The sequence below is a fragment of the Suricata suricatta genome, chromosome 10, assembly GCF_006229205.1.
Source record: "Suricata suricatta isolate VVHF042 chromosome 10, meerkat_22Aug2017_6uvM2_HiC, whole genome shotgun sequence".
Taxonomy (NCBI): Eukaryota; Metazoa; Chordata; class Mammalia; order Carnivora; family Herpestidae; genus Suricata; species Suricata suricatta.
Genome location: NC_043709.1, coordinates 123,990,998 through 124,012,138, shown reverse-complemented (window position 1 = coordinate 124,012,138; position 21,141 = coordinate 123,990,998). Strand labels below are relative to the sequence as shown.

At 40.5% G+C, this 21,141-nt stretch overlaps 1 protein-coding gene across 3 annotated transcripts in view; it reads left to right on the top strand.

Annotated features, from left to right (window-relative positions):
- LOC115303584 (protein adenylyltransferase SelO-like) overlaps positions 1–19,458 on the top strand; it is a 35,294-nt gene extending 15,836 nt beyond the window's left edge. The window contains exons 11-19 of one of the 3 annotated variants that reach the window (XM_029953392.1): positions 17–100; positions 727–856; positions 7,286–7,330; positions 7,430–7,511; positions 7,601–7,693; positions 10,289–10,368; positions 11,357–11,400; positions 15,684–15,763; positions 19,168–19,458. In XM_029953392.1, coding sequence (XP_029809252.1) covers positions 17–100; positions 727–856; positions 7,286–7,330; positions 7,430–7,511; positions 7,601–7,693; positions 10,289–10,368; positions 11,357–11,400; positions 15,684–15,763; positions 19,168–19,290 — 761 coding nt within the window. In that variant the 3' untranslated portion in view covers positions 19,291–19,458. The other 2 variants (XM_029953394.1, XM_029953395.1) reach the window with 2 other exon arrangements.
- Positions 19,459–21,141: the final 1,683 nt, after the last annotated feature.

The following is a 21,141-nucleotide window of genomic DNA, read 5'->3' as shown; positions in this document are numbered from 1 at the left end:
TCTGTTGTGGTTTCAGGTGTTTGTAATACTGATAATTTCAGTTTGTTATCCATTACAATTGACTACGGTCCATTTGGTTTCATGGAAGCCTATAATCCGGGTAAGAGTTATTTATATGTAAACATGTATATGTATTCACACATATATCTTATTTCACTAAAAAAATCATCACAGTGATGGAGCAGTAGAGAGATCTGGGTTCACTCAGAAAACATGGTACTCAACCTTCTGGTGTTATAAGGATTCAAAAATGAGTCCTTTATGGTCTCTGCTCTTAAAGAATGACATATCAGAGAAGATGACACCGATGCGGTGTGATTCTGGTGTCTGACCCTTAGCGGCTCTGTGCCCTTGGGCAAGTCTCTGAACTTGGCACTTTATGAACCTATAACATGGAGGTAACAGTAACACAGTTCTTACAAGGACGGATCCAGGCAGGGTTTGTGGGGCATGGAGGGTGTGCTACTTGAGGTGGCATTTGAAGTCTATGTGTGGTCACCTGAAAATTGTTGCAGCTTAGAACTGTATTCCTCTTTTAGGCAAATATTCATATTTTTAAAAATTTCATGTATATGGATAGTAAGTGTTTATGTTACTTTTGAATTAAATGTTTAAAGACAGAGATTTAATAAATATAACTATGTCTAATAAATATAAATGTATTCAGTGCAAACTTAGAGACAATTATCCCCATTATAAAATGCTAGTGTTTTTTGTTTTAAACAGATTTTGTCCCAAACACATCTGATGATGAAGGAAGATATAAAATAGGAAATCAGGCCAATATTGGGATGTTTAACTTAATCAAGTTGTTGCAAGCTTTAAACCCATTACTGGATCCTAGGCAAAGGCAGCTGTGAGTAAATCCTAAACCCACTAATTAAATATGTGTGAAAATATATTTGTATAATGATCTTTAAAAAAATTTCTTTTAAGTTTATTTACTTTTGAGAGACAGACAGAGACAGAGCATGAGCAGGGCAGGGGCAGAGAGAGAGGGAGACACAGAATCGGAAGCAGGCTCCAGGCTCTGAGCTAGCTGTCAGCAGGGCTCAAACTCATGAACTGTGAGATCATGGCCTGAGCTGAAGTCAGAGGCTTAACTGACTGAACCACCCAGGTGCCCCAAATGTTTTAAAATAAGAAACATTAAAAAAATTGAATGTTTATTTATTTAAAAATTCTTTTTAATTATTTTAAAGTTTATTTACTCATTTCACGAGAGACAGAGAGACCACGCTGGATGGGGCAGAGAGAGTGGGAAGAAGAGAATCCACGCAGGCTCTGCACTGTCAACATGGAGCCTGGTGCAGAGCTCAGACCCACAAAGTGGGAGATCATGACTTGAACCAAAACCAAGAGTCAGACGCCCAGCAGACTGAGCCACCCAAGCACCCCTAATGTTTATTTTTGAGACAGAGAGAGAAAGAGAGTACATGAGCAGGGAGGGGCAGAGAGAGAAGGACAGAGGATCCAAAGCAGGCTCGGCACTGACAGCAGAAAGCCCAATACGGGGCTTGAACTCACAAACCATGAAAGAATGACCTGAGCCGAAGGCAGATGTTTAACTGACTGAGCCACCCAGGTGCCCCAAACAAGAAACATTTTTAAAATTATCTTATTATTTAGTTTTTAATAATGAAGTCATTTTAAACTATGTTTTTCTCTAGTACAGTTTTGACTTTTTCCCACAGTTATCAGGATAAAGTGTTTCCCTATTTCTTGCTTCTTAGGTGTTACGAAATTTTAGTTTATTTCATTCCTTTGATCTAAGGGTTATCACTGTTCTTTTTAAAAATTTTTTTAAGTGTTTTATTTATTTTTGAGAGAGAGAGAGAGAAAGAGAGAGAGAGAGAGAGAGAGAGAGAGAGAGAGAGAGAGAGACAGCGTGAGCAGGGGAGGGTCAGAGAGAGAGGGAGACACAGAATCCGAAGCAGGCTCTAGGCTCTGAGCTGCCAGCACAGAGCCCGACGCGGGGCTCGAACCCACGAACCGTGAGATCATGACCTGAGCCGAAGCCGGATGCTTAACCGACTGAGCCACCCAGGCGCCCCATCACTGTTTTTCTTAATGTCTAAGTAGTTGAACTTTTTTTGTCCATATATTTTGTATATGTTTGGTAAAATCTACTATTTAACATGTGTTAAGATTTATTTATGGTTCCCAGAAATGAATTTTGTACATGTTTCATGACTGCAAAAGAATGTATACTCTGTAGTCAGAGGTTTTACTGTATCAAATTAAGTGTATTGAGTATATTATTCAAGTCCTTTATGACTTTACTTTTTTATGTTAGATAAATTTGATTCATAAGAGATGTGTATGAAAATCTCCCACTTTAACTGTAGTTTTTTAAATTGCTTTAAATTTCCATATTTTGCTGTTGTATTTTGGGTACATACTGGCTTTTTACTTATATTTCTTTTAAAAATGTTCCTTTTTTCCTAACATGATGATCCCCTTTATCTTGATTTATCCTTTTAACTCCGAATTTCAATTTATCTGATATTATTGCCACTCATGCTTTCTTTTTGTTGGATTTACCTTGAATCTCATTTTAGTTTTTACCTTTATCACTTCATTTTAAAGTATGTTTCTTATACAAAAAATATATGTAGCCAGGTTTTAACTCAATGTGATGGATTTTGTCCTAATAGAAGTGTGCAGGCTGTTCACATTTATTATAACAATTGATTTTATTCCTGTGTTACATCGTGCTTTATCTTTATGTGCCAGTTCCCCCTGCCGCCAAATCTCCTTACCTTTTTATGATTTGATCAACTTATCAAGCCCCCCCCTTTTGATTTGGAAACTACTGTATTCCCCACCCACCACTGGTAGTCTCTATCTCTCAAAAATAAATAAACATTAAAAAATTAAAAGAAGAATACATTTCTGAATTTGTGTACATCACCTCCTTCCTTTCACATTTGCCAGAATTTAGTCAGAGAGCTGTATACAGTGTAGAGGTCTTACATTGTATCAACCTAGCTAAGCTGCTCCAAAAATTTCCTTTCCTGTACGGTTATGGGTTAGGCTGGCCAAGAGAAGTTTGCAAGATCTGGGAGGCAGACGTGAGGCAGCGGTGTGTTCACATACCCGGAAGGCTGGCCTGAAGTCAGGCACCGCTGCCAGTCACACAGGTCACACCCGTTGCCATCTGTGTGCCAGTTCGTGGTAGTGTGGGGGCAGCAGCCACGTTAGCAGCTGGCAGCTCCCCCTGGCCGGCCTCCTCCCCTTCTCTGGATCCCGGCCCGGCATGTGCTGCCCCAAGGTGAAGGGCGTTGGCTTATCCCGCAGGTTACCTGCACCCTCGAGCTTGGAGACTTGAGGTGTAGACAAGGGTTTCAGTTTGTAGAGTCCAATTTGTCTTCACTGTCTCTAGAGTCACATTCTAAAAAATATTTTTATTTATTTTTGAGAGAGAGCATGGGGATGCACACACGAGCAGGGAAGGGGCAGAGAGAGAGGGGGACTGAGGAGCCAAAGAGGACTCTGCTCTGAGCTGTCACCACAGAGCCCAATGCAGGGCTCGGACTCACAAACCGTGAGATCATGATCTGAGCCAAAATTGGGTGCTTAACGGACTGAGCCCCCCAGGCGCCCCTCACATCCAATTTTTATCCTCTCTTCACTGCTGACTTTTAGCCCCCAAACCAGACACAGGTGCAACAGTGTTCTATATAATTCTTCACCAGCTCCCACGATCATAGGAGGTCAAATTCCTAAAGTACATCCCTTGTTCTGTAGCACCATTAGAGGTTCTGCTTCCCCGGCTGTAACTACATGCCCAGTGAGAAAAAAATCTCTGCTATTGTTTTAAGTATTGATTTTCTTCCATCCATTTCTTTTTTGTGCTTCTGGCACCTCATTATTTGTATGAATCCTCTATATATTCCCAATTCTCTTATTATTATTTTTATTTTTTACTTATGCTTTCCATTTCTTTGTATTATTGCATCGTGTTTTGTGGTCTTTCTTCTACTTGGTTTCTAGGCCACTAAATTTGAGTCTCTGGAGTAATCGGCTTCTCTCTCAATTCATCTGCTGAATCTTGTAGTCTGAAACAGTAGCTTGTAGTTCCAAAAGGTCTACTGATTCTTCTTAAGTGTCTTGTCATTGTTACTTTTTCACATTGTTTCCTGTCTCCAAGAGCGGTTCCGTTTTCCTGAGTTCTGGCGTTCCTTCGTTCTCCTTCTCCGTGGCACGAGGCCCACTTTGGTGCTGCGTGACTTCCCCTTGCCTCTCTGTTGGGGCTCAGCCCCAGGTACGTGGCTACACCCTTCACGGGCAGCGGAGTGCGCACAGGCACATTTCCAGCTTCCCGCCCGGCCTCCGGCAGGCTGCCTCTCCGCTCCCAGCTCTCCTCAGCGCCAAGCTAGCCTTCTCCCACCTTCTGGGGTAGACAGGTTTCAGTGGGTTTCCTGTAGCCTCGAAGAAGCCAGGGAGCCCGCTGACTCTTCCCAGTATATACAGGTGGGCCTGTTCTGCTCTGTGCGGTCACGCTGCACCTCAAGAGTGAGGGCCCAGTCTTGCTCAGACACTCCAGGCCCTGCCCCAGACCCTAAGGCTCTGAGGCCAGGGGACAGGGGCCGAATCAGAGCAGGGAGGGGCCGGCACCAAAAATTCATTTGAACTGCCATCTTCCTTTGACATCTCGGGTTTGGTCGTTGGCCTTGAATACTCTAAAAAGTGGTTCATTGTGGTTGGTGTGGGAGTGGGGGGCTCATTAGAGAACAGTCCTTCTCTGGCTCCACTTACTCCTATCCGGGGAAGGAAGGGTTAAGATCCAGCTGATGAATTTGGGAGAAGAAATGAAATGTGCGAGGCTCATCCTAGTATTACCTGTCTTTTTAGAAAGTTTCTAGACCAGGGAAAGCATACATTTTCTGCTTTTTTATATGAAAATTTAATAGGGGTGTGCCCAAGTCTGGGAGGCCCAGAGTAGTGACTGCTCTTCTAGTAACTGAGTGAATAAAACTTTTTAATTTAGGCACAATTTGTTAACATGCCTGTTTATCCACACACTTAAGCCATATTCTCCAGACTAGCTTTTATCAGTGTTAAAGCTGAACTTTTAATCACAATCTAACAATTGTGTGATCTCTCATTCTGAATTCAGGCTGAAGAAAAAATGGTACGTGGTTGCCTTCTTAAACAACAGAGTAAATAATAAATAGACAACATCGTAATATTTATACTTGGTTTCTCGAAGTATCTTCTGCATGTATGTCAATAAGCGTGAATAATAATCTAAGTATGTTAGTAATTACATAGACTTTTTAAAAAATATTTTTTGATCTTTATTTTTGAGAGAGAGTGAGAGAGCGTGAGCAGGGGAGGGTCAGAGAGAGAGGGAGACAGAATCCGAAGCAGGCTCCAGGCTCTGAGCCATCAATACACAGCCTGATGAGGGGCTTGAACTCACGAACCATGAGATCATGACCTGAGCTGAAGTTGGACCCTTAACCAACTGAGCCACCTAGGCGCCCCTTACATAGACTGTTAAGACATTTCTTGATATAACCACTGGACTTTGAACTCCTTGAGGGTAGGATCATATTTTATTCATTTGTGTGTCTTTATTTGCTAGAAGATAAAGCATATTTACCTTCTCTCTCTCCCCCACTCCTCCCCCAAATCTAAAATTTACCATTTCTAGTACAAGATCACAAATGGATGGCAAACCATATAGTGATTTCATTCACTCTGGGTAGCAAAAATATTACTATAGTAAAAGTTTTATATGTCCTATATGGTTTCCTTAATTAATATAATTTAAAAATATATTGGTAATGCATCACATAGTTCAAACTCAAAGCAATATAAGATGTTATTCATTGAGCAGTCACTTTCATTTCCATTAATTTTATATCTCCTTTGCTGTGCAGAGTCCATTTATTCATTTGACAAATACTTATCGAGGTGCTCAGTATGTGCCTGTCACTGTTCCAGGTGCTGGGGGGACAGCAGTGAATAACACAGCACAAAAATTGTGTCTTTGTGGCACGCACTTCTGGTGGGAGAGACAGTCAAACAGAATAGAGAAGTTGCATAGCCAATTAGAAAGGAGATAAGTACTATGGAGAAAAATAAAGCAGGGGAGAGGGCTAGAGGGAGGGAGGGGTTTGCAGTTTTAAAAGGATAATCAGCATCTCACTTGAGCAGAGGCTTGAGGGAGTCACAGGAACAAGCCACACAGGTGTCTGGGGAAGGGTGCTCCGGACAAGGGACTAGCCTGTGCAGAGGCCTTGAGTCTGTGGGATCTTGAAGGAATAGCAGGAAGGTCCCTGTGGCTGCTTCAGAATGAGCAAGGGAAAGGCTTGTGTGGGGTGAGGTCAGTAAGGTAAAGAGATGGAGCCTCAGAATGAGTTGAGCTTTTGTATAACCTAAAATACATTTAAGAATATTAAGAAATAGGGGCACTTGAGTGGCTCAGTCAGTTAAGTGACCGACTCCTGGTTTTGGCTAGGGTCATGATCTCATGGTTCATGAGTTTGAGCCCCACGGCCAGCTCCACAGTGTGATGGTGTGGGGTCTGCTTGGGATTCTCTCTCTCTCTCTGCCTCTCCCCCTGTTCACACACATACACTCTCATCAAAATAAATAAACATTAAAAAAAAAATAGAAACTTGGGGCACCTGGATGGCTTAGTTGGTTGAGTGTCTGACTTTGGCTCAGGGCATGATCTAGCAATTCTCAAGTTCGAGCCCCACATTGGGCTGTCTGCTGTCAGGGCAGAGCCTGCTTTGGATCCTCTGTCCCCCTCTCTCTGCCCCTGCCCTGCTTGCCCACTCTCTTTATCAAAAATAAATACTAAAAAAAGTTTTTAAAAAGTAGAAACTTAGTTTGTTTAAAGATGAGCTTAAGGTAGGGTGCCTGGGTGGCTCAGTTGGTTAAGCATCTGACTTGGGCTCAGGTCATGATTTCACAGTTTGTGAGGTTCAGTCCCACGTTGGGCTCTATGCTGACAGCTCAGAGCCTGGGGCCTGCTTTGGATTTGGATTTTGGGTCTTCCCCACTCTCTCTCTTTCTCTCTGCCCCTCCCCCACTTGTGCGTGCTTGCTCTCTCTCTCAAAAATAAATAAACTAACTTAAAAAAAAGATGAGTTTAAGGTTAATAATGCTTTAATCTTTATATTTTATGGAATATAGGACTTGAGATTGGTAAATATAATTATTATATTTAATATATGAAAAGGTTCACTTTGTTCTTGCAAAATGTAATTTACGAATGTTAATTTTAAATCAAGATTTCACTGTCCTTCCTTTTTTCTCCCTGTAGAGCTGCTCAGATTCTTGAGGAGTATCTGGTTCTTTATTATACAAGGTTTGTCCTTTTGAATACAAATATTAAAGCATCCTCGCTGGTGTGAGGACAATTCTTAACGTAGTGAGTTGAACTGAAATAAAATAATTTCTCTTTTAGATTTAGAGAATTGTTCAAAGCAAAATTGGGATTACTTGGAGAAAAAAATGGTGATGATGATTTAATTGCATTTCTCTTACATGTGAGTTTGTCTTTGTATCTTTTTCCCCCTTATATTTGAGTTACTATTCTTGAAGAATTGAGATTTATAAATATTATCCTTTTCATTAGCTCCTGGAGGAGACAGCGGCGGATTTTACAATGACATTTCGGCAGCTCAGCGAGATTCCTCAAAGCCAGTTACAGGAGCTCACCATTCCCCAGGTGGTAATTTGTGACATTTGTTCTTCTCTTCATTCGGTTTTCTTTAACAGATTTATTGAGGAATAATTTACATCCCATAAAGTTCCACTGCCCTGAAGTATATGATTCAGTGATTTTTTAAACTTTACAGATCTATGCAGTTATCACAATTCTAGAACAATTCCGTCACCCTAAAAAGGTCCTTTGTGCCCATTTGCCGTTAATTCCTGTTTCCACTCCTGGTCCCCAAACAGCTACTATTTATTTTGTGTCTCAGGTTTTCACTTTCGAGATCGTTCCCATAAGTGAACCCATGCGGTATACAGTCTTTTGCGTCCCCGTTAGGCTAGTTCTGAGGTCCAGCCATGTTATCTGTATCGGTAACTCTCCCCTTTGCTGCTGAGCGCTGCTCCACTGTACAGATAGACGCCTTTGGCTGATGCGTTTACCAGCTGACGGACATTTGGGTTATTTCCACTTTTTGGCTACTGTGAGTCAATATTGCTCTGAACATTCATGTACAAGTTTTGTGTGAACATGTGTTTTCATTTCTCTTGGATAGATACTTGGAGTGGAATTGCTGGATTGTTTAGTAAAATGTATGTTCGCTTCCTTAAGAAACTGCCAAATGGTTTCCAAAGTGGCAGGCACTTAACTCAGTTTTAAAAGTATGTGTTGCCTTTTTATTTCAACACGAACACACTGCATATATGGAATATTATGGGTACTACCAGATGATTCTTACTTATTATAGATCTTTAGAAACATAAATCTATCCCTAGGGTCTATTAAAAAACAAAATTCAGCTGTATAAATTTGAAGATCCAATGGGCTTTCTTCAACGATTCATGAATGGGGCAGCATCCCATCTAGCAAACAGAAGGGAGCTGGGCAGAGCTGTACAAAGCAGGGGACTTTCATAGGCAGAAGGGGACAGGGACGAGGAAAGAGCAGATTACCTCAGTTTTCCGGGGAAGGCTGGAGGGTATCAGTTGGGTTACCGCACTCCTGCTGACCAGTTAAGATTACCTTCCTGGGGGAGGTTGAAACTGCCATTAGGCCAGGTCTGAAGTTTTGGTTTGGTGATGTGGGCTTAGTGCAAGTGACTCCATGATGGGCCTGTTGTTTCTTTTTTGAACAGGTTTAAGTATTTTATATTGTAATCACTGCTTATTATTATTTTTGAGATTAAAATTCAGCCTTATTTTTTGAAATTTTAATCTCTTCGTTATAGCTCATGACATTCTGTGCCTAGTTAATGTTATCTTCCTATAGCCTTACAAATACATTTATTCAGTAAGCTCTTCTTGAGAACCCACTATTATTGAGAACTTACTCTGAGAGAGGCATTGTAGTAAATGCTTTACAAAGTGATGAAAAATTAATACTATCACTAATGGCTACCATTTGTTGAGTGCTTATTAGGTTCTAGGCGCTATTCTAAGCATTTTATATGTACACTGTGCTATGACGTATGGGAAGGTACCACTGTTATTTCTGTTTTACTGATAAAGAAACTGAGGCATGGAGAGTGCCAGCTCACACAGTTAGTAAGCGGCTGGCTGGATTCAAACGCTGGCAGCTTTCCCCGAGTCCATGTTCTCAACCTCTGGACTCTGCATCTTTTTCACATGAGCCCTTCACAGTAAACAGCTCAATATAGTAATAAAAGTCAGTTTTTGTTAGCTTTCAGTTTATTTTCTGTCAATAGGTAAACATCAGGATCTGATTCTCATGTTTACTCATGCCCGATGAGGCTCCTTCGAAAGGCATTTTCATGCTATGGAGCACACAGTCCGTAGTTGTAGTGCTAGGATTTGGTGCTAGGGAGTGCCTGGAGCAGTGAGGAGCCCTCTTGGACCTCCTCAATTTGCCCCACAAATTAAGGTTTTTAAAGTAAATTATATATTATGTAAAGGAAAGCTTTTGGTAATATTAGTATTCACTTGTTATCTCTATTAGGACTTTTTTTTTAATGTATCTTGAATCATGCCGTTATATGGTTTTCCATGAATTAGAACTTTAGAGTTGAGTGTTATATAAAGAAAAGGAAGGGGTGCCTGGGTGGCTCATCTGAACCTTGATTTCTGCTCAGGTCATGATCTCAGGGTTGGTGAATTCGAGCCTCACATCAGGCTCCATGCCGATAGCATGGAGCCTGCTTGGGATTCTCTCTCCCTCTCTCTGTGCCCCTCCCCTGCTCACACATTCTCTGTCTCTCAAAATAAACCTTAAAAAATTTCTTTTTAGTGTTTATTTTTGAGAGAGAGTGAGAGAGAGCGAGCAAGCGAGTGTGAGGGAGGAGCAGAGAGGGAGGAAGACACAGGATCCAAAGCAGGCTCCAGGCCCTAAGCTGTTAGCACAGAGCCTGATGCGAGGCTCGAACCCATGAATGATGGGATCATAATCTGAGCCAAAGTTGGAGGTTTAACTGACTGTGCTACCTGGGTCCCCCCAAAAGATTCTTTTTTAGTACTACTTCTACTTGAAATAGCATGTCTTTAAAAAATCTGGATAAGTTATCATTAAAGAATATAATTTAAAACAATATGAGGTTAAAATAAACTGAACCAATATTCCTATACTAAAGCAGCCTATTATTGCATTTTCATTTAGCAATTCTGGGCACTGAAGGTGATTTCCAAGCACAAGCTCTTTCCAGCCTGGGTATCCCAGTACCTTCTGAGACTCAAGAGGTAAGGTCATCTCACCGTTTCCGGAAAAGCATGCCATGTATTACTGTAGCGGAGTCAAGCCATCAAGCCTCTCTTCCTTCAATTCTCCGACATTTCCTTTCTACTGCTCAGCACCTGCTGAGTCTACAGCAACACCTCCCCCATGCAGAGAGCACCTGTCTGTTCACTCAGCTCTCATTAACACTGTTCCCCATGTTCCTCGGAGCCCATGTCCTGAGCTCTGGAGAGGAGCTCCTCAGGCTTCTATCCATGCCTATTAGTTGTCCCCTCTTCTAGGTTTGTGAGAAGTTACTTTGTTTCATAAATCACAATGAATTACTTGGGAGTAAAGACATTTGTAGGTAGTGGCCCCTGAAAGGGAGAGACAGGAAAACCACAGGAAGACATAGCCCTTCCCAGTTTAATGGCCCCCTGAGGGCTATTTATAAAGATGGCCGTGATTAATTAAGAAAAAGCTAAATTAGGGGTACCTGGGTGGCTCAGTTGGTTAAGCAGCCGACTTCAGCTCTGGTCATGATCTCGAAGTCAGTGAGTTTGAGTCCCGCATCGGGCTCTGTGCTGACAGTTCAGAGCCTGGAGCCTCCTTCGAATTCTGTGTCTTCCTCTCTGCCCCTCCCCCGCTCATGCTTTGTCTCTCAAAAATAACTAGATTTAAAAAAAAAAAGAGAAAGCTAAATTATTTTCAGAAAATCATTTTTAAGATAAGGAAAAGTGTCAGAAAATTTAGATTTTTTTAGACAAAACTATTTTTTAATTGCTAAAAATAAAAGATTTGGAATTAGCTAAAATAATTTAACAAGGTAGTATTTTATATATTATTTAATTAAACTCAGTATTTTCTATCTTCCTTTCAGACACTGATGCAATGTGATTTTAAGATGTTCTTTTCCCAGTATTTGTTTGTGAAATAATTCCTACCTTTTTGAAAAAAAAGCTATGATACAAGGAGGCAGTGGTTAATTTTGTCCTTTGCTTTATTCTTTGTTAGTCACATGAATGATACGGATTCTGAAAGAAGAAAAAGAATGACAAGTAAGTAAGCCTTTTGATTTTTTCAACTTTAAGGATTATCACATAAAAGCAACATTCCTTTGAAAGCCAGAAGTAATTACTTGAGTGAACTGAGGCCCCCCCGCCCGCCCGTCCCCTTTGGCTTGTTTTTAACTCGGATAATTCTACTTGAGTGTATTTTAGTTGCGTTAAAGTGTCGTCCATGAGCTTTCCTAATGACCTTTCACACAGTATGATGGTTCTGCTTTTAATAAGTTTGCATAATGATTAAAATAATCGAGTCCTTTTAAAAATTTTATTTGAGAGATCATGCACATACTGGTGGGGGGCGGGCAGAGAGAGGGAGAGAGAGAGAGAGAAAGAAAATCCCAAGCAGGCTTCACACCCAGTGCAGAGCCAACGCAGGGCTTCATCCCAAGACCTTGAGATCATGACCTGAGTCCAAATCAGGAGTTGGACTCTCAACCATCTGAGTCACCCAGGTGCCCCTAAAATAATATAGTCTTACGAGATCGTGGAGAGACAAGGTAGGTTGGGTTATGATAGAAAGAAGGTGAGTTTGGGGATCTAGCAGGTGAATCTCCTCTTGTGACTTTTTAGCTGTATGATCTGAAAGATACTTAGCTCTCTGAGTTTCAGAGTCCTTAGTTGTTGTCTAATGCGGCTATCTTGCAGGGATGTTGTAATAAAGAGTAATAAGATATGTAAGGTATCTTGTTAAGGTGCATGAGCCATAATATATATCCAGTAAATGAAAGCTCTAAAAATAAATCATCTCTAATATTGATTTCAGTTTAACCATGTGACTTCACAGTTGGTTTGGCAAAGAAAACAATGGAATTTAGTTCTTTTTTACAGTATGGACAAGATCAAAGAAGTTAAGACAGAAGGTCCTAGGTCCCTGAGCACTCCTGCCTCACTTAGGACTTGTCGAGAGAGCTAGTGCATGTCATCAGGTTGGCCGATTCATGTGGACTCACATTCCATGTTAGGTTAGGGAATAAGACTGCTGCTTGAACTCAAGACCTTATGTAGAAATCAAACCGAGTTTAGTTTTCACAGGGACGTGAGTGATCTCTTTGGGGCCCAGCATGGATGCAGTTTCCAGTCGTGTCCACTGGTGCCGTTGGTTGTACAGAATTTGTAAGTCAGCTCACATTATGGACACTCAGCCGTCAAGAGAAAGAAGAAATTGAAAGAATAACATGTGGTGGCAGTCTTCAGTATTTGGATTTGTTTGGTTATGACAGGATGGATGAGACGATAAAATGAAAGAAATTTCAGTGAATTCAAGGCTGCAGCTTTGAGCTATGTTAGAGAAGTAACAAGTGCTAAACAGTGGGCTCTCAAGGAAGGGAAAACAATACATTTCCACAAAGAGCGTGGCATGGTAAAAGTTCATAATGATAGCTCAGCTGTGTTTTTAAAGGCACACTCCCATTCCTTACTATGATATGCTTCGTTGATATGGAAATGCAAATATATAAGAAATTGCACAGTCATGTAACTATGTGTATCAGGGCTGCGGAATTAAAGAATTGTACGCACGTGTGGAAACAAAACAGCTAAGGAGAGTCCCTGTGTAGTGACATCCGAGTCTTCGTTCCTGTGTATGGTCTTGACCTGAGTTTGTTTTCCTCCGAGACAGTGCGGCCCGGGCTCCAGAGGCGGGCCGGCCACTTATCGCCTGCATGTTATTAGGCAGGTCTTTTGATTCCTTCTTGCCTCCTTATCTCTTTCTGGTACGTATATATACTTTTTAGGGACTTTCCTGAGGTATCACTTACATAAAATTCACTCATTTTAAGTGTACGGTGATTTTTTTAAAACGAAATTTAAAAATTGTGCAACCCTGACGATCCAGAGTTACCCAGTTGACCTTTTCTTTTGTTTCCTCCCCTATAAAGTGCTTTTACATCATGGACTGTTGCACAAATTCAGGGAGACAGTAGTGGGAACATAAAACTACTGATAAGCATCAGCTAGAATACAAGTATAGAGTTCATTTAGTAGCTTCATCACAGGGATGTTGGGGGATGATTTTAATGTTTTCTAGACACCAAAAGACTAAAAATATATTGCTGTTATATATTGTTTCAAAACATTAAAAAAATTGATAGTAGATTAGGGGAAGATTTAAAAAATTTTTTTATAAATGCTCCAAGTTGCAAGCAATGGGAATATCAAAGATGAGTGTTTTAAAGGTCTAAGAATTTGGTTTTAATTCTGTAAGATTTAGGGGCGCCTGGCCGGCCTAGTTGGTTAAGCATCTGACTTCAGTTCAGGTCATGAACTCGCGTTTTGTGAGTTTGGGCCTCACATCGGGCTCTGTGCTGACAGCTCGGAGCCTGGATGGAGCCTGCTTTGGATTCTGTGTCTCCTTCTCTCTCTGCCCCTTCCTCACTCACCTGCATGCGTGTTTGTGCGCTCTCTCTCTTTCTCAAAAGCAAACAAAGATTAAAAAAATTAAATTCTGCAACATTTGTTATTTTTAAGCCTCCAAATAACTCTATGACCATAAGCCACCAGAAGAGATTGATCTCTTTTATGTCACACTGTGCCACCGAGCCCAGGTCATATTAAAACTTTGTTTAATAAATGCTTTTGATTACTGTCCTTACTCTGCATTTAGGCAAGCCATTGTAGCTCCAGCAGTGTATTATTGCACTGGGTTTCTGCAGTAAAACTTGGTTGTGATTCTGAAAGTGCATCAGTGTAATTCTGCTTTCATTGTGCCCAGTCGTGAATCTGTGGCACGTGCTCAGAAGCAGCTTTATTTGTCCTTGGAACCCAGCTGTTGTAGAGCTCAGGGCCCACTCTTTATAGGTCTGGAGCCTGCTTGGGACTCTGTGTCTCTCTGCCCCTCCCCCACTCGCACTCTGTCTCTCTCAAAAATAAATAAAACATTAAAATTGAAAAATGAAAACCTGTAGAAAGACTAAAAAGAGATCCTCTGTATTTGTAAACACAATTACTATTTACTTTTTGGTATATTTACTTCTAGTCTCTCTTTTTCTTTGTGTATTGATTAAGAGAAATATGTAGTGGTAATCATACTATAGGATAATTTTAAATCTTTTTTTTTTTTTACCAAAAATAAATAAGGCATTTTTCCTTGCTACTTCATTCTTTATAATGTAACATTTTTAATGGCTGGATAATATTTCTTAGAAACAGTGTACAATGTTTTACTTGACTATTCCCCTAATATTAAGTATTTAAATGGTTTCTAGTTTTCCTTAATGTAAATAATACTTTTTAAGTTTGAAATTGTTTCCATAGACTATGTTCCCAGAGAACTGCTGGGTCACAAGCACTTATATTATTAGATTGTCATATCAAGGCAGATCTTTAAAACCAAGTTGAAAGGAGATTTGTATGTTTCCACCATTCAAGTAGCTTGGAAAACTGTTAAGAGTCACAAAATTGTGATCTGGAGTCTGCTCAGAATTTCTGTTCTGCCAGTGGGGATAAGCATCCTTCCTCTCCACTCAGCTGAGAAATAAGTTTGGAAGAGGCTCATCTCCAATAAAGACATAGTTTCTGGAACTTTTAAAATATGCCATGATTATACCTTTAAAATGAAAAAAATGTGTGGTTATCATCAAAAATATAATTATAAAGAGTTTTGCCTTTACATAACCTTTCATGCTTGCTCTTGGCAGCGTGAACATTAAGCAGTCCCACTAAGTCAGACCTTAATTCTGAGCTTGACGATGTTAAAAGTAGCGACTTCTCTCCCTCACCTCCACTCAGGTTGTGCGGCCTAATTTGGATGCATTCAGTACTTTCTCCAGCTTTAGAAAACGCTTAGTGTGGGGCCCCTGGGTGGCTCATCGGTTAAGTGTCTGACTCTTGGTTTTAGCTCAGGTCAGGTTCTCATGGTCTGGGGGATGGAGCCCGATGTGGGGCCCTGTGCTGGTGGCTCAGAGCCTGATAGGGATTCTCTCTCTCCCCTTCTCTCTCTGTCCCTCCCCCACTCTCTCAAAATAAATAGATGTTAAAAAAAGAGAAAACACTTAATGAACTGAATGTGGTGAAATAAAAACGAAGTCATGATGAAACACTGAAGAGAAAAACCAAACCCTGTATTGCTCATAGTGCTCAAAGAAGTGTCTTTTGTACCATGGTAGACACTGCACATCATTTATAAATAATCGACATTTGACTGGTGCTGATCTTTGCCTCTCGTTTGCCCCTTCCAGTGAACTTCTTAAAGCGTATCTGATTTTGGGGGTGACTTCATATTGCCTGTATGGACTTTTAGTATCTTAGTGTTCCAAAACACACTGTTTTCTCTGAAGCTGTTAATCCCAGGTACGTGCTGAGGAACTGGATGGCAGAGTCTGCGGTGCGAAAAGCAGGCAGGAATGATTTCTCGGAGGTAAGGTGTGAGACATTCCTGGGTTTATATTTACTAGTTTTAAACATATTTCGAGCACATTATTTTGTTTGCAGACATATGAAGCTAGACCACTGCCAGCACCACTTTTCCTTCTTGTTGCCTTGTCTTTTTTATCAATAAATCATTTTTTTCATTAAAAAAATTATCTTTAATGGGCTTAAAAATTTAAAGATTCATTTATATCACATATCCTCATTACTTGCACTTCTGAGGGTCGGATGCTGCTGCTGCTTGTTGATGTTTTGGAATTTTGGATTTCAGTCCATGAAATCCAGTGAAGCCTGATGTAAGGGTGCATCTCTCCAGAGGGAATTCGCTTTTCTCCAGAGGAAGTACTTTGGCTCCTACAGGGTGTGCAGGGCGCTAGCAGCGTGGGTCCTGACAGCCGCGAAGATGAATGAGCTAGGTCTACGTGCGTCTGCATGGATGACGCCCCCATGTCACACGTTAGGCAGTGGGGGAGGGTTATATGCCACATGCTTGTTGCCACTTAAATACAGCGTAAAACATGCAAAATTGTATGTCGCTTCGGGGCGCATGTGTGTATAACAAAAGTAACAAAATGAATACAGATGGTAAATGTCGTCTTTGGATGGTGGTTATTTTGAGGCAAGGAAGAAAGTTGCATTAGGGAAGGAGGCTCCTATGGGGCTCCAGTCACATTGGAAGTATTTGATTTTTGAAGCTGAGTGGAGAATACACAGGTGTCCACTGTACTGTCCGGCATACTTTCTTGTATGCTTCAGACACTTCACAGTAAGTTGTGTATACTGTCACATACATAATATAGTTTGCAGAAGAGGAACAGTCTTGGGGCGGCTGGGTGGCTCAGTCAGTTGAGCATCTGACTTCAGCTCATGTTGTGATCTCGCAGTTCGTGGGTTTGAACCCTGCATCGGGCTCTGTGCTGACAGCTCAGAGCCTGGAGCCTGCTTCGGATTCTGTGTCTCCCTCTCTCTCTGCCCCTCCCCGATTACATTCTGTCTCTCTCTTTCAAAAATAAAATAAACATTGAAAAAATCTTAAAAAGAGAAGGGGAACGGCCTTGGCATTCATGCCGTCCCCCTGTGCCGCACCGGAGTAGGTGTTATGGATGCTCATGCCTTCTTTTCCACAGAACCCTTCTCTCCGCAGCGTGTGCCTGGTCACTGCCAAGCGACCAGGGCTGGCCTGAGACAGAAACTATTTTTGCTCTTTCTAATTTGGAATTTGCATTAATTTTTTAATTTTATAAGTATGTTTCAGTAGTTCAATTAGCTTCACAAATCTAGGTTTTCATTTTAGAAAATAATTTAAAATACAATCTTTTTTTAAATGTTTATTTTTGAGAGAGAGAGAAATAGTACGCATGAGCAGGGAAGGGGCAGAGAGAGAGGGAGACACAGAATCTGAAGCAGGCACCAGGCTCTGAGCTGCCACCACAGAGCCCGACATGGAGCTTAAACTCACGTACCGTGAGATCATGACCTGAGCTGAAGTCAGACGCTTAACCGACTGAGCCACCCAGGTGCCCCTAAAATATCTTTTTTATGTACGGTATTAAAGACAAAGAAAAGGGAGAGAACTCAATATTTATCTTTAAATGAGCCTAAGCCCGGGAAACTAAGCCTTGTATAATCGGTTGCTCATTGGCTTGTTCTCCTTCCTCTCTTTTATTCCTTCCTCTTTTCTTCCCTTCCTCAAAACTGTATTTGAGTAAGGATGCAGTACCCACCTTGGCAGGGAAGTGTCTTCCTAGGTTCAAGTTAACATTCAGAGTCACAAAACGATCACAGGCTGCTCTTAGCCCCACTCAGCTCAGAAAGGTAGATGACGGGGCGCCTGGGGGGCTCAGGCGGTTGAGGGGCCGACTCTTGACTTCGGCTCAGGTCATGATCTCATGGTTCATGAGGTGGAGCCCCATGTCAGGCTCTGTGTTGACAGCACGGCAGCAAAGCTCAGGTGTGCACAGACGAGGTCCCCCCTGGGAAGCTGCAGGGGCAGCCCTGGGGTACAGCTTCATGCTCCCTAGAAACCAGCGTCTCTTGTAACACTGCATAGGCTGTGTCCCCATGTGTGTCTCCAGTGTCCCCATGAGTGACCTGCCTCATCCTGAGTCACCACACTAAAGAAAGCCTAGTGTGTGCTGTCAGGCATTTACAGTTCTGCCATCCAGATGTTATTCGTCGGTCATAAGTAATGTGCTTGGTGATACAGTTGTTATCCTACCTTATCCAGTTACCCAGGAAACAGACCTAGAATCAAGGGTTAAAGTCTCCTGCAGGAAAGGAAAAAGATTGTTAAACCTCTATTCTATGTGGGTAACTATTTACACGGACAATTTTTGCTTACCTGTTTACATCAAATAGTTCTCAAGAATCTAGCCTATGTGAAGAAGTATAAAAATGTATTCAGGGAGATTTTCAGCTAGCAAGGGAGAGTAGAATAGGTATAAAAGTAACTTCGGTAAAAGTGTATGTATAGTCAGCACCGTGGGGGAAGTTCAGAGGGGCTCTAAGAGCACCATATTGATGATGATGCTGTCTAACTATTTGAACCTCTATTTGATCTCTTGGTGCTTTCTTACTGTAGATAATCATGCACCTTTTTCTATCAATGATAAATTGCCAAAAATATATTCTAATTGAAGTATGGTTGACATATAACATATTACTTTCAGGTGTACAACATAATGATTCAGTATTTGTATAATTTGTGAAATGATGACCACAGTAAGTCTAGTTAACATCCATCACCACGCATAGTTACAAATTGTTTTTTCTTGAGTTGAAGTCTTTTACGATCTTCTCTCTTAGCAACTGCTATACTGTGTTATTAACTTTAGTCACCATGCTATATATTATACCCCCATGACTTATTTTATAACTGGGTGAAAATATACATTTAGATCCTAGAATTATTGCTGAAAGAGGTGGTTTTTTTTTTGATGCCTTAGGTTATTACCATGGGTCAAAGTGCAAATGAGAGAGTAGCATGAATTGGAATCCGTGGCCTTGCTTTGGAAAGACTGCAAAACCCTAACATTATTTTATTTTTGTCAACCTCTTAGAAAACTATAATTCTCTTAATGCTGTGAAAAAAATTGTGGCATTATCAGGTTATATGTGTATGTATTATATGTGTGTGTGCATATACATGTACATATATATATGGTCTTTGTGAGGGTACGTATTTGTTCTGTTTTAGCACAAAACTAGTACTTAAAGGAAATTTCTGTGGAATGATAGAAATTTTAAATAACTATCAATGAAATTTTAATAAAACATAAAATGCTTAAACATTTTTAAAGAAATTTCAGTTTAACCTTGTCATTCTGGGCATTTAGAAAATTGATAGGTCCCAAGGAATAACATCTGTATCTACGTGCTTCACTTGTCTGCCAGGTCCGTCTTCTCCAGCATGTTCTTCGGCATCCTTTCCAGAAGCATTCTGCAGCTGAGAGAGCAGGCTACTCAGCACCTACTCCTTCTTGGGCTAAAGACCTCAGAGTTAGCTGCTCATCTTAACTTACCTTAAATAAATGAAGGGATATTCTGTCATTGAACTCAACATAGAGTCATCTATGTGATAAATTATTAATGACCATCTATGTTTTGTGACAGCCTCACATTTCATAAAAAGGATTATATGTGCAAATATTTTTTAATCAAATAAACGGGACCTATTCTTTGGAACATCTTTGTGATCATTTTTGTTCTAATCAATAGCATTAATGGAATAATAAAATATGGTAATGCACATGAGTTGTGTTCAATAACTAGAAAATCTTATGGTACTCTTTTAATGATTTTTTTAAGTGTTCATCTATTACATACTTTGTGCCCAGCGTTGTGGGGCACATCAGATAAGTAATATAGTTCAACTGCTCTTCTAGAGCTTTTTCATATATGATGGTAATTTTCAAACATTAACCAAAGTAAAGAGAATAGTTAAATGGATCTGACTTACCAACCAGCTCCTTAATTATCAGTGCCTGATCAATGTTACTTCCTCTGCAGCCCTACACACTTCCCCTTTTCCCAGTTATTGTTTTTAACTGAGGTATAATTTTTATATCCCCATGTATTTCTAAGAAGTTCCCAACTGTGTTTCATTTAATTTACAAATATTTCTGCATGCATCTCCGGATGTTTAATGATTTGAAACACACACCATTATCACCTTAACACAAATCAAAAACTCCCTGATGCATCAAATCACATAACTAGGTTTTGGATTTTTATAAGTTATTTTCACCATGATTATTATTTTACAGTTGTTTGTTTGAACTGGGATCCAAGTAAGGACAGTACATTCGAGTTAGATGACAAAATCTCTTGAATTTCTTTTGATATCTTTGGGTAGCCACCTACATCTTTTTTTTCTCCTTTCAGTTTTTTGTTTTATTTTGGTTGAAGAATCCAGATCATTTATCCTGTAGTGTGTCCCAGAGCCTGCATTTTGCTAACTGCATCTCTGAGGTATTAACATGTTGCTCTGTCCCCTGTATTTCTACAAAACTTCAATTTATTTGAAGAAATATTTGCTATCAGAAGGCAAGTGTTGGACACCGCCCCCCCCCCAGGAAGTACATATTAGCTGTCTCTTTTTGTGATTTCAGCAGCCACTGACAATCATCACCTAGACCCAATGACTTAGTAAGCTGCAAAACGATGATCTAATCATACCATTCATTCATTAGCTGGAGTCCTTCAATAACAGAAAGCTTTCCATCACTAATTATCTGGTTATTCTGAGGTACAGAAATGCAAAGAGTTGGTTCCCAAGCATGTTCCAAAGACAACCAGTGGGCTTGATTTTGGTATCATTACGAATTCTTTACAATGCTTGTTAAATTACAGCAAATATCCGAGTTGTAAACTTTCTTTCCTAAAATTAAATGACATGAACTAAGAACACAAAAAAACAAAAATAGCAAAAAGATACATTATTAAAGCTAATGAAAAGTCCATGGGGGCCCTGGGGGGCTCAGTCGGTTAAGTGGCTGATTTCAGTTCAGGTCATGATATCATGGTTCATGAGTTTGCCTCCCCCTGCCCCATGTTGGACTCCGTGCTGACAGCTCAGAGCCTGGAGCCTGTTTTAGAATCTGTGTCTCCCGCCCTCTCTGCCCCTCTGCTCACTCTCTGACTCTTTCTCTCTCTCAAAAATAAACATTAAAAAAATTAAATGAAAAAAACTAAAAAACCATAACCTCACAAAATTTTTTTATTGTTAAAGTAATATTTGCTCATGTCAAGGAATACATGCTCAAGGAAAGAAAAATTTTAAATGAAGTATATTGAATAAAAGTGGAAGTGTTCCTTCACACTTCCTCCTTTTTTCTATCCCCATTCTGTGTCCCAGATATAAATATG